The sequence below is a fragment of the Neovison vison genome, chromosome 8, assembly GCF_020171115.1.
Source record: "Neovison vison isolate M4711 chromosome 8, ASM_NN_V1, whole genome shotgun sequence".
NCBI lineage: Eukaryota > Metazoa > Chordata > Mammalia > Carnivora > Mustelidae > Neogale > Neogale vison.
In genome coordinates this window covers 73,554,145-73,568,022 of record NC_058098.1, presented here as the reverse complement: position 1 = coordinate 73,568,022, position 13,878 = coordinate 73,554,145, and the positions used below count along the sequence as shown (strand labels likewise).

The 13,878-nt window shown below is 40.6% G+C and overlaps 1 protein-coding gene across 26 annotated transcripts in view; it reads left to right on the top strand.

Annotated features, from left to right (window-relative positions):
• Positions 1 to 13,878, top strand: part of NRXN1 (neurexin 1) — a 1,167,944-nt gene that overhangs the window by 706,998 nt on the left and 447,068 nt on the right. For 4 of the 26 annotated variants that reach the window (XM_044263935.1, XM_044263934.1, XM_044263933.1 and 1 more), the window contains exon 1: positions 13,499 to 13,760. The exons of the other annotated variants lie outside the window; for them this stretch is intronic. In XM_044263935.1, coding sequence (XP_044119870.1) covers positions 13,499 to 13,760 — 262 coding nt within the window. Of the gene's footprint in view, positions 1 to 13,498; positions 13,761 to 13,878 lie in introns of those variants that run through there. 26 annotated transcript variants of the gene reach the window in all.

The window sequence follows — 13,878 nt, the reverse complement described above, 5'->3', positions numbered from 1 at the left end:
TTTTCACCTTTAATGGGTCCCTGTATTTAAACAGCTGCCTTGACTTTCCACAATGCATGTGGTTCTGGAGAAACCCAAAGCATATTCTCACTCTTTTTAATATTAGTTCTGGGGCAGTATGTCACCTACTTTCCTTAAGGATAAATGACTCTCCTAGAGCCCAGGGTGGATGGCTGACTTACTCATATAACTAATCATCCTTCCAAGAAATTAGTTATATTAGTTATGCATCAAACTTCCAGACACCAATAACGTGACTTACATCAGATGGTTTATTTTTTTCAAATCTAAGAAGAAGTCCATTGTTATGTGATGCAGGGCTAGTGTAACTCCTGCAGGAAAACATCAAGTATTTTGGCCCCTTCTGTCTTCTTGTTTCTTTATCCTCACAGTGTCATTTTGTCATGGTCTCAGAATGGGTATTTCCCACGGGTATTGAATCTGCATCTGGGACAGGAAGAATAAGGTTTTATGGCAAAAAGCCTCAAGGGACATGCTATCCAAATTTGACTTTTTAAAAAACAATCCCAATGCCTTCTGTGTACATTTCCTGAAGATTAACTGGGTCAACAAAGGCACTCTGACTGTAAAGGGGTTTGGAAAAGCAAGTATTTTTAGTGAAGCATATTTGTCATCCTATGTACTTTATTCCTCCCTCTCCCTCCAAAATAATTGGTTCAATTTGCCAGGGAAAAGGCAAAATAGATATTGCATACAAAACTAAAAGTATCTGCTACAACTACTTTTCTAGATTGATAGCTTGATCTGCAAGCCAAGAACTGGGCTGTCCCCCAAAAAACTATAACTGAGCAGTCACCAATTTTTAAAATGAATCTTGGTATTCCTATATAGATAGTGCCTAGTGAGTCATGGGAAACCATAGGATTCTTTAGTGCTAGAGTTAAATCTTATTACAAATCATATTTTTATACTGTCTGGGAAATCACACCATATTTTCCATTCTGTAACCTGTCAGCAGTCTAAGTCTTGCTTTTATTTTGTTTTGTTTTTCTTGTTTGTTGTTGTTGTTGTTGTTTAATTCCCATTCCTGGAAGCCCAGTGGATTCAAATTTCATTGGCCAAACTAACCAGTTTTTATCAGTTTATTATTGGATTGAGTAATTTGCACTGGGTGAAAATATCATTCATCCCTCCAAATCCTACTTATCTCAGCCATGCTGAACTACATCAACCTTAATCTAAGGTTATGTGATTGCAACAGACAAATCTTATTCTGCTGGGTTGTAATAGATCTGTTCTTTTCTAATTTGGTTTCTGTGTATGGTTTTTAATCACTTTAATTTTCATAAATAATTTCCTACTTTATACAGTAGACTATCCCACCAAATTTAGAAAATATTACTCCAGTGATATATAAAATGGAAAATATCTACTACGTTAATATACTTGTTCTCCTGCTCTTAATGTCTCTATAGGCTGTAAAGTTTTTTAAAAAATGTCTTAATAACATCCTATTTTGACAAACTGGAAAAAAAAAAGAAAAATAGAGAAAGACAGGCAATTAAAAGAAAAGCTAGAGTTTTGTCCACTAATCAACCACTGTACCTCAACTATCTGTTAACAGCGTGAAGGCTAGAATGGAGGCAGATAAAATTGGACGACTGAGGAATAAGTTGAAATAAATTATAAGGTTTTATCACAACTTTATTATTTAGTTGTGGGACTCTTTGTTTTTAATTATGTGACATGACAGTTTTCAGCGTAGAAAATATGCAGTTTCCATAAACATGACTCATAGAAGCAATAAGCCTCAAATAAGTGGGGGGAGGGGGGAGGGTGATCTGTGAAAACAGGCTCGTGAGTTTCCTCCTCCACATTTTATACATGGAACTATTATTTGCCATTATTTGCCATTATTATTTAAAAGCATGTGTTACTGCTCCGGGCATGTAAATGCATTTTATATTAAGATTTTCACATGATATTCCAGGGCACAGTTTTGTGCTACAAACTTCTTCAAATTGGAATGTAATACTAATAGCAGTGGTTAATATTCTTGTGAACCTAAAAGATGAAGCAAACATTTGCTGAAATTTGCATAGTTTTCAATTTTCTAATGCTGGCAAATGGGAGCTGCTTGAAAATAGAAATCACCTTTATTTTTCCTAAGGAAAGAAAAGAAAAAAGCCTCACATATCAGTTCAAATTCTTCCTTGAATATTTTTAGCTTGTGTAGCGATTTCCGATTTTGTTTGTTTTTCTTTCTTCTTTTTTCCCCCCCATGCTGTGTAAAAGGCTTGCTCAGAGCAGTAGAACATAAAGGAGGGCACTTTTTTTTTTTTGCCTTTTTTTTTTTTTCCCTTTTCTTTCTCTCTTTTATTGATTGGTTGAGAGGGTCTGTGTTCGGGGGTCCCTTGCAGCTTCTCCAGAGACTATACATGTAAATTGAAAAAAATCAGTATTACTTGAAAAAATAACTTAAACTTTGATTTAACAGAACAAGAGAGGGTACTGTCTAATCCCTCAAGTAGGAAATTGCTTTTCTTCATGATCCATTGCTTTTATACTGTTTCTGGCTGCTACTGCGGAAGGAGAAAAGACCCACCTTTACCATGTCTGTCTTCTTACCTCTTATTGGTTGGCAGTGAATAGCAGTTGAAATAAGTAAATTTAAATAATGACAGTAAGATCCTCAAGTTTCAGTTGGACAACTATGATTATACCAAAGCAGTAGATAATTTACATGGGAGCCTGAAATGAGGATTTAAGACTTTGGCATAGTGTCACGGTGAGGAGGTGACTTTTGTGTGGCTCTTCTATGTGATACTATAAATATTAGATGGAATGGAATAGCACATGCTCCAAAACTGGGGATATTTGGACATAGGTAGTTTTTCCTGCCAGATGCTTCAGATTATTTTCTTAACAAATGACAAATCAAAAATGTTGCCAAAATGAAGGGATACTAATGGTGTTGGCCATTGATCTTCCATTGCCCATCAAAGTGTCCAGTTTTCACCACAATGGAAACTGGTGTTTGCTGTTATAGGAGGTAGCATTATTTTAAGGCAAAACATTGTAAATTGGACCTAAGTAGTTTCATTCTCAATATCTGCCTCCTAATTTTTATTAGTATGTGAGTCTTTACATTGCTCAGAAAATTGAAATCTTTCTCCACCCTTAAAAATTAGAACAGCAAATCTAGTTTTAATTATTTAAGGGTAAATGTAGATGGGACATTTATTTCTTCTCTCCATTTGGATATAAAATATTTGAAATGTTTCTTGTATCACTTTGATTAAGGACCTAAAGACAATGAGGATAAACTAGTTTATTGGAAAATAATATATGTGGCAGTCATTAGGTATGCTTTTTAAAAATCATGAGGTATTCTTTAATACTATCGTGTGTTAAATATTGAAGACCACACCATATGCCTAATGAAAGCTTCATTAGAAAGACATTAGCAGATTAATTTCACTTGCTGTGTGGTTTATTTTATTTAGAATGCAGTAAGGTAAGTTCATTAGTTTGTAGATGTAATGTTTTCTACTGTACCTCAGTGCAGCTAGGAACAATTCCACAGAGGTCTACAGATCTACTAACACCTGTCAAGATAAACACACAGTTCTCTGGGGGAATCATCTCAGCAATAGAACAGAGAAAATCTGAGGAAAGTAATTCTTTCATGAAGGAAAAAGAAGACCAAAAAAACCCCAAAACCAACCCCCCCGCACAACAAAACAAAACAAGAACCAAAAAAACCTCCTCAGTGATTAATGATTTTTTGAAATGCCTCAGAGGTCATATATTTCTCATACAAGTATAAAAAATATAATCTGTCTTTTAAGATTAAATGTTTGGAAGCACATACTACTCATTTTGAAATAAATATTTCAAGAGATTTGAACTCTGTGGAATGATCATGCAATTGGAACAGAGCCACTGAAAGTTTCTGACACATATAAGCTTAATCTCTCGTCCATCCCAGAACAAGTATATTAGATTATAAATTCTGCTATGGTGATATTACTTGAATGGCTATAGTTAAAATGGTGCCAGTATTTCCATTATAAAATCCTATTTTCAGGGATTTATAAGTTGCCTATAAATGTTTGCTCTGCAATTCAGCTTGGCAGCAAACATCTTTGCTGGGTAGTATTTTTTTTTTCTTCTTTTTACATAGTATAAGAAAGAAAGACATCTGTTTATAGCATGAGTAGGAAAATATGACAACAAATTCCCTTATTCTTCAAAACCAATTTATTTAGCATTCAAACAGAGTTCAGCCTAAATTTCTTATATATTTTAGGCAATAAAAGAGCTAACCAAAAGCCTGTAAGGATAAATTGAAGATGATTTGTTTCCTTTGTCTGTTGGTTTTGGTTATTTTAAACTCCTAAACATGAAGATAGACTTAACCAGTAAGTTTGATACTGTATTCATCCAGCACAATAATAATGTGGATATACTTTTTTACATATCCCAAGTATTTTGGGGGGGGGTGGTATTTGTGATAGTCTGCACTTGAGAAAGTAGCAAATAACTGGCAAATTTCAGAAAAAGTTCCAATGGAGACTTATGTGTTAAAATTTGGCAGAAGAATGAATGAGGTATTAAGAGAGAAAAGATGATTTTTACTAAAGGAACAGCAGGGGCAGTGGGAAATGACTACAATGTGTTTCCAGGAAGAGAAATATTCTGTGGCTGGAGCCAAGGATGTTTGTAGGGGAGGTGAAAGAAGTTGAGATGAAGAAAAGACAGCAAGAGGTAGGGTGGGGGCAAATTTTGAAGAGCTTAATATGCCATGTTAAAGAACTTTGACTTTACCCGGAAAACAGGTATTTGTAGTATGATAGTTGTACTAACTTAACTATAGTACTAACATAAAAAAAATCACTCTTGACAAAATGTGTAATCCGATATATTTATCCTGAATTGAAAGGGGATTAGATTATAGATCCCAGACAAACCTATTTAGAGATTCAATTCAAATTGCATGATTAAATTCCTCTCTGTGCCGTAAAATGGCCATATACGTCCCAGAACATATATTCATAAGGATAGATCCAATTGGTTTATGTTCTAAGTGCTTGGGCCTTCAGGGAGTTGAGCTCGTCATACATGTGTGATGTCTGGTTCTGGATTTGGATATCTATATTTACTAGGGAATTTGCAAATTGTGTGTCAGTTTTTATATCTCCCTAACTTGCCTTATAGTTATGTTGCCAAGTCTAGCTCTGTTCCCTACAATCCCATGCTTCTTTCTTCTGCAGTGATAGATCTGCTTGGCAGACTGCTGGTGAGGGCAGGCAGACAGATCGCAGGTTGCTGGGTTGGGTTGCTGACTGTCCTGTAGCCATTGCTGGTCAGACAGGAGGCCCGATAAGAAAGAACCTGAAAGGGACTTGTATTTATGTTGTATGTGTGTTTGCTTTATGGTGATGGACTATTTGGGTGGCCAGTGTCAGGTTTAATATGGAAACAGACATTCTCATCATTTTTGATTTACTTCCCCGTATCATAAAAGAAGAGGAAAGAATAACCTATTCAATAAATTAAGTAGGTAAGTAAATAAAATTTAAAAACAAGCACATGCTAATACATGTATATACTAGGTACCAGACACTATTCTAAGTACTTTACATCTGTCAATTCATTTAATCTTTGCAACAACTGTACCATTATCAAGCCCCTTTACAAGTAAGAAAACTGAGTTTAAATAACCTGCATAAGGCCATGTGGCTAATAAGTTAATAGCATCGGAACTGAGCCCTCGTGTAGTGTCTACCTGCCTCTAGCCAGGCTAAACGAAGAAGGGCTTAAATGCAAAAGATAGGGTGGAAGAGCACTTTAGAAAATTAATTAATTATTCATTTTAAAATAAACGTATTTATTTATTTATTTATTCTGAACAGAGTAGAGGAAAGGTGCGAGATGAGGACATGTAGGATTATATGGTAGACATCTTGAAGTCTTTAAATAATGTTTTAAAGAGGAGATCTGGGAGCAGCACTATTGTCTGTGTTGAGTACACTGCTAAGAAGGTGACTTTATTTGTAAGGAGCCTGATTAAAAACTTGCCCAGTGTTGGTTAATAAAACCTTTGGCAAAGACTTTGACATTTAGATGGAGTGGTGGTTCTGAAAATCTGGTTCCCCTGGGCATGCAATATAAGCATTATCTGGGAACTTGTTAAGAATGCAAATCGTTAGTAGCTCTACATAGCAAGGGAATCAAAAAAGCAAAGCAATCTATGATGTAACAGATCCTTTTAATGATTCTCCAGGATACTAAAGTTTGAGCACCACAGAGACACAGACACTAAACTAAAAGATTATCGGGGAGATGGCCAAACTGGACCGTAGAGCAAGTAGGGAAGAGTTTGAAATGGCCTACATTAAAAATCCCATTATAGGGGCGCCTGCCTGGGTGCCACAGTCACTTAAGCATCTGACTCTTGATTTCAGCTCAGGTCATGATCTTAGAGTCCTGGGATCGAGCCCCACATCGGTCTTTGCTCCCCCTAGAGGGTTTCTGCTTGGGCATTCTCTCTCCCTCTGTTCCTCCCCCTGTGCACTTGCTCTCTCTCTCTCACAAATAAATAAGTCCTTTAAAGAAAAAAATCACAATACACATCATTATGTTTGTAACACTGATCTAGAGTGTGTACGTATGAATAAATGACAGTAAGTTTTATTTAGTGCTTAATATATTTTGGAAACTGTTCCAATTCCGTTACACACAGCATTATAATCATTTTACAGGTGAGGAAACCAGGGCAAGGGCCCATTAAACCCAATGTCAAATGAATAATAACAATGAACTCAAACTCACAGTCTGGCGGTCAAGCCACATGTTCTTCCACGATGTTATAAATATATTCACATCACATAGCAGGAACCTACAGAAGAGTGCGTCAGCAACATAAGTTGGCTGAAATAACTGTACAAACAATTATGATGACCGTGACTGAGAGATGACATATGATTGGCTGATGCCCAAGAAAAGCCCCCAATACTTAAAGATGCTGTTGCAGTGAAATTTCTATAACTCCGCCTTGGTGCCTAGCCAATAAATTTTAGGTAGGATGTCATACATGAAATTTTTATTAAATAGGTCAAGAAAAAAGAGAGATCATAAAACAGCCCTAAATTACACAACTAACCTTGCTTGAATAAATCTAATCATGCTTTACAAGTCAAACTGCACATCCGGGCTTTAGTTTAATTTGAGTGAATTGGGTATCGTGTTGGGTTCTCACTACTCCCTCTCATTTGATATGTCAGTGTGGAGGTTCTAGGTAATAGCTACACTGACGGTATTCACCAGTCTATATCTGTGGTTGGATTATGTGTGGTGGGAGATGAAAGTACACTTCCAGTTTCCTTAACTTGCAGTTAAGGAAACACTTCATAAATAAACCTGACTTTTCAGTGACATTATTACGCCTGTAGGGCTCCAGGGATGCTTTGAGCCCTGACATATTTTTTTCTTGTTTTTGTCATTTGGTTGCTTGGTTGGCTGGTTGGTTTGGTTTTACTCTCACTGCTCTTGCTCTCCTATTCAGATCCTTTCTCAGAATGCCCACAGGGACCTGTACTAACCCAGAAAGGAAACAGGGTCAGAGGTTTGTCTCCACAGCTTCACAGATGACGCCCTATCCTGAGTCTTTACCTCTTTATTCTCTCTCAGTCCTGACTCAGAAATGCAGGGAGATGGATATGTGGGGTCTTCTTGCCTTTCCATTGTGCTGACATTAGTAGAAATGTGAAATGCAAGACTGACACTCTCCTCATTTTTAATTTTTAAAAGATTGGTGCTGCCTGTGGGTTTTAATATACTTCCCCTCTGCTGCTTTTAGTGTCTACTTTTCTATTTAAAAAGCTTAATACTGAGCTGTAAGAATTTCCAATTAAGTTTAAGGATAACACGAAAAGGTTGAAAGTGTCTGCCTGACAACTATCCTGTTTCTTGAGACAGAAGGGTTGATTTTTAAAATATGAAAAAATAATTTGAAATGACCTGTCCTTTTCCATTTCTCTGCATCTTCTCTCTCCATTCATTCTCCTCTCTCTCCTTCCATTTCCTTTGTTTTTCTCCTCTCAGCTGTCAGACCCATCTCCCATTTCTTAATTCTGTTGTCCAACTTAGGCTACCTAACTTCTTGTTCATTACAGATTATCAGCCGTGAGTGGGCCTAGGACAATTTCCATGCACAGCTATTGCGTTCTTTTGGTAGATTTCAGTAGCCACAGTGGTTAGAGGCAGGGGAGCATTAATCATTTCCAAGAGGTCCCAAAAGTGCAGGTCATGGTGAATGTAAAGTGCAAACCAACTGTTGCTACAGAAACAGACATTTATTAATAAGTAGGAACAAAATCTTATAGCCTATTCTGGAAGTGAATGAAGTTCCAGCTCTTGGTTCTGTTAGGTACATGAAAAATGTCTTACAAAAAGGATTTGGCACATATTGCAGCGACCAGCTCATCATCTGTCAGAATCAGAATCAGGACCCACTGGGGCACCGGGGTGGCTCAGTGGGATAAAGCCTCTGCCTTCAGCTCAGGTCGTGATCCCAGGATCCTGGGATGGAGCCCCACATAGGGCTCTCTGCTCAGCAGGGAGCCTGCTTCCTCCTCTCTCTCGGCCTGCCTCTCTGCCTACTTGTGATCTCTGTCTGTCAAATAAATAAATGAGATTTTAAAAAAAGCACCTACTTCCTATGGTTTTGTGATGATTAAATGCGTTATATCTCTCAGACTTCTGCCAGTTACAAATATGTTATTTCTTAATATTACTATTTTTGTGGCACCATTCCTTATGGTAAAAGGTGAAAGATCTCTTAGATTCACAGACTCTATTCAAGTAGAAGCATAGCATTTGTTTGTAAAATATTTTGGCTAACCCACTGATCTTGAATGTTAATAATTTCATGAAAGAGAACCCATTCCTAACCTCCATTACACCAATTGACAAGCCATTTATTTCACAAGTAATAACCTTTTCTTGACATACTTTGTAATTAATGAGCAAAGCCACATCATGATTGGAGATGATGATAGGCAAGGCTTCTAGAAGCTACCTCTGGCTTCTGTAATTCTGGCTGAGACACTGGAGCATACATTCCTGAGGAAGGCAGCTGACAGTCCTGGGACACAGAACACTAACACACATTTATATTACACTGTTTATGCTGAGATATTTAAGAGTAAATTACAGGCAGCCAAGCACCATGTCTCCTCCAACCAGTTCCTAACTCAACTGACAATAATTTGTCAGATGCTGCTGCCTTAGTTTCCTTTAAATAATGCAGTAACCACAACGCAATAACCACAAGGACTGACCAACTCAAGAGACATAAAGAGTAAGCGCAAGCTCTACTCGCTTCATCCAGATTAGGCAAAAGTTTGTTCTTGAGACTTTTGTACCCTCTTTCAACAGAGAGTTGTTCCTTAGTCCGCCAAATTACAACCATTTGTAACAAATATTGCAGCCTCAGTATCACAGCACTCACCCCAGAGCCCCGAAGGTATCACAGAGGTGCCCAAACATCTGCCTGGATATTGTAGCTACGGTGTCTTCTTTGAAGGCAGCCGTAAATCTTTACTCTTTAGCTCTGGAGACTCCATTAAAACCGAGATTTCTGGCCCATCCTTTCCCTAACCCCGCCTTTATCACCCTAGCCCTGAGACAATATAAGACAGGCAGGAGAGCCTTTTCTTCATTGAATGTTCTTGGGAAGGTTCACCAGAATCTTCTCTACTTACTCTACTCCTGTGGTTTTAATTTATATAAATCACTCTCCAAAGTCCCAGCCCCATCCTTCTCTATTTTTTTTAAGAGAGTAACAAATACAGTAAGTCCTCATTATACCCAGATATGAATTCATGCCTTCACTAAACTTGTAACTCCCAAATCAATAATAGGGACATGAGGGTGGTCATTAACAGACACACACAGAAAGGCAAGGAATTTCAGTCCCTAATACCCAGTTCCCAGCAGAGGCCAAACAAGGCAACACTCTGCCTCATACTATGAACAGGTGCTCTTTTTTGTGTTCTGTTTAGTGGCATGTTTTCACATTTCTGTGGGTTTTTTTGTGGGTTTTGGTTTCGGTTTTTGTGATTTTGCTGTTTAAAATGGCCCTGAACTGTAGTGCCAGAGTTCTAACATTCCTAAGTATAAGAAGCCTGTGGTATGCCTTTCAGAGAAAAGAGGTTATTATGTTACCTAAGCCTTACTTAGGCTTGAATTATAGTGAGGTTGACAGTGGGTTCAGTGTTAACGAGAACCCAAATACATTAAATAAAGTGTCTTTAAACAGAAAAAAAATAAGAAAAAACACGTAAAATAAAGTTATGTATTAACTGGCTGATGAAATTGGCGTGACCAGAGGCCTTAAGAACCCACCACCTAGGAGCAATGGTTCAGTGTTCTGAAATTCATTGTCCAGTAGTGACTTTATAGACCATAACTACGATGAATAGTGAGAATTGACTGTATGCACCAAGAGGCTAACTTACATTTCCTATATGCCTGGCACGTGAGGGAGTTCAAATGAAGACTTGACTCCTCTCCCTTTCAGCAATCTACCATCTGGTTGGAGAGGCAAGGACAGATCAACACCATATACAAGGGTACTGGGGAACAATGCAATGCTCTACTTTTCCTACCAATGGAAAGGAACTGAAGAATCGTGCAGGCTAACCAGTTCAAATACGTTAGACCCACATGAGAGGAGAGACATAGTGCCTCAATTGTGGGGAGGATTTGATATATTTTAAAGTACTCTCACATTAAATATAGCATTATAGCCTTCCTGCCCTATGGGATTGTTAGGAAAAATGGGAACATGACTATTTTATAAAGGAAGCCACGGAGCCTCTGGGAGAGGCTAAGTGTCTAATGTGACATAACCAGTAAATGGTAGGGCCAAATGCCACCCAGGTTTCCTACCTCCCAATCCAGGACTCTGTCCAGACTAATACTATGAGATGTCACAATGAGAATATTACATAGAGTCTTAAAACCAAACCTCTGGGATGATTTTGCTCTTCTTTTCCTTTTAAAGCTTACTTGATGTATTAAAAATGAATATACACAACCCTTGGCTAATGAATTAAAATACTCATGCTAAAAAATAACAAAATGAAGAGGAAAATGGCCTGGGGATATGAGCTAGGAACAGTACACAGTGGAAGGTGCTGAATTTAGGTTCTGTTGCTCTTTGAACAGCTGTGGGAAGTTGGGAGACATGGTGTATTTAAGTAGATAAAAACATATTCTCCAACAAGGCTAAGCCATTTCAATTCAGTGAACTACTGAAGAATTATTATTTTTTAGTAGAATCATATAAGCTTGACAGGAATGTGAGATACTGAATTGCTGTGGATTTGATTTGTTGGCCCCTGGACAGGGGTTACATAGCGACCACCAAAGTCCCAGGGTGACTCTGAATGAACTAGGAGGCAATATACTAGTCTCGGTCACCACTTCCATGAGTGGCTGATGTGAATCATATCCTCCTGGTATTACTTTTTTTTGCCCCCATACAGGACTTTGTATTTGTTGATCTAAGGGATTATATAGTCAGTGAGGAGCCTTTGAGAAGCAGTGCTTTATCAGAGTTGTTTCCTCTGTTTTTAAATAGGAATAAAGACGAAAAATGTCCAGCCACTAGACATGTCACAGTTTTTATCATGTTTTGGAAACTGGGGAGGTATTTCTGTCATAGTCCTAAATCGTATCTGCTTGGTGACTGTGGTCCTCTTTGCCAACTCCACTTGCTATCCTAGATTTTTACTCTTAGGTTGTGTTGTCTTTGCTGGTCTCTCATCCAGGACATGCAGCTTCCAGTTAAAGATGTTGCATTTCATCCACGGGATATAAATATGCTCTCTTCCTTGGAGGCAGTGGATTTAAGCATTTTTGTTTCCCATTGCCATTTTCCTTATGAGAAAGGGTGAGAGAAAGGCAGAACTCCACCCTTATGAAACACCATCACATCTGGGCTTCTCTAGGGATCTTGGGGGTTCTTAAATATCCCCCAAACGTTTGAAGTACAAGCAATCTCATTCACACTGTTTCTATCTACTTTCCTCCTCTTTACCACCTGTCTCCTTCCTCTCTTTCATTCTTTTTCTGTCTCTTCCTTGGCTGCCAAATTCACTCATTTTTTTCCCCCTCCTTCTCCCTGCACTTCCACTGCCTTATGTGAGATATGGTATTGTAGTGGGAATGAGGACTCTTTGTTATGAGTAATATGTGTAATTAACAGATCACCAAAACTGATACTTGAGTAGACGGTGTCAAACCATATTTAGCAGATTGGGTTTGAACACCTGGCAGAACAAGTTTGGTCCAATAAAAAGAGCCGGGTTCTTTCCCTTTTAAGAGCTCTCAAAACACTGGTTACATCTAAACCATAGGGGTAGGGGAAGGGTGCCATTTGCCGTTGTAATTCAGACGGAGGGATCACCTGGCAGAGGAGGGAGAGTTGCTTTTTAGGTGTTCCCCGCATCGCCGTACACGTGTCCCTTTGATGTGTGGAGAATGCTCGAGAGAGGCAAAGCAGGGCGATTTCTGTGGGAAGCTAGACCAGCCTCCCTCGTTACATAGGCTCGTCCTCTGCATTGCATCCGAGCTTCAGTGATTTGCTGTTTGGAGACTGCAGATTTGCATAGAGCCCCTCGCTTCGCCAGCGTGTGTGGTTTTTCTTTTCTTTTCTTTTCTCTTTTTTCTTTTTCTTTTTTCTCCCCCTGCCCCCTCTTTCGTCTGCTGCTTCTTTTCCTCAGCTCTCTTTCCCCGGTTCGATCCCCGCTTCCTTCATAAGGGTGCACTCTTCCCTCTGAACCCCTCGCCGGGCGTAAGTGTCAGGAGGCGGCGGACGCGGAGATTGCCTCGGGAGCAGGCGATGCGCGCCGCTGCTCCGCGCGCTGCCCGGGGGAGGCTGGCGCGATCCGGGGAGCCGGCCGGGGCTGAATGGAGGGAAGAGGTGCCTCGATTTCATGGGGTCTGCTTCTCCCTTGAAAGGAGGTTGGGCCGGCGAAGTGGCCGCCCCAGTCCCCACACACAATGCTAAATGGATTTACCTAGTGGATTCGCGGTGGATGGCTGTCATGTAGAAGTGAGGACCCTCCGGGAGGAGCTTTAAACAATTTCCCCGCTCCCCACCCCCCGGCACGCACTCTCGCCCGAAACTCTTTGGGAGTATCTCTCGAGAACCTGGAGCCCTGGAAATCTGGGAGCAGCCGCTCGCTCCGCGCTCGCTGTTCCCCGGGGCTGCCTTCCCGGACAAGCCCCCCATCAGCTGCATTTGCATCGGCTATGTTTCGGATTCTTTGGGGTGCAAGGCACGGCGGACTCCAGGACCCCGAGAAGACTGTCCGAAGGAGGGAGAGGATGGGTGCTCTGGCGCGGTGAGGCGGCCGGCCCCTCAGCCCACCCGGAGCCGCCCGCTCCTCGGCGCCCTCTCCCCTCCCCGCGCCCCAAACTTTGCCTCCCGCGGCGGCTGCCCCTCGGCGGGCGCCCCGCCATGTACCAGAGGATGCTCCGGTGCGGCGCCGAGCTGGGCTCGCCCGGGGGCGGCGGCGGTGGTGGCGGCGGCGGCGGCGGCGCAGGGGGGCGCCTGGCCCTGCTCTGGATAGTCCCGCTCACCCTCAGCGGCCTCCTAGGAGTGGCATGGGGGGCGTCCAGTTTGGGAGCGCACCACATCCACCATTTCCATGGCAGCAGCAAGCATCATTCAGTGCCTATTGCAATCTACAGGTCACCGGCATCCTTGCGAGGCGGACACGGTGGGTCTGAGGTGCCAAGTTCTCGCGGGTTACTCCCTCTCTCCCTTTCACCCTGCGCTCGCTTCTCGGCCCCTAAGGCTCAGAGAAATGGGAGCGCGAGAAAGGGAGGTGCATTTGG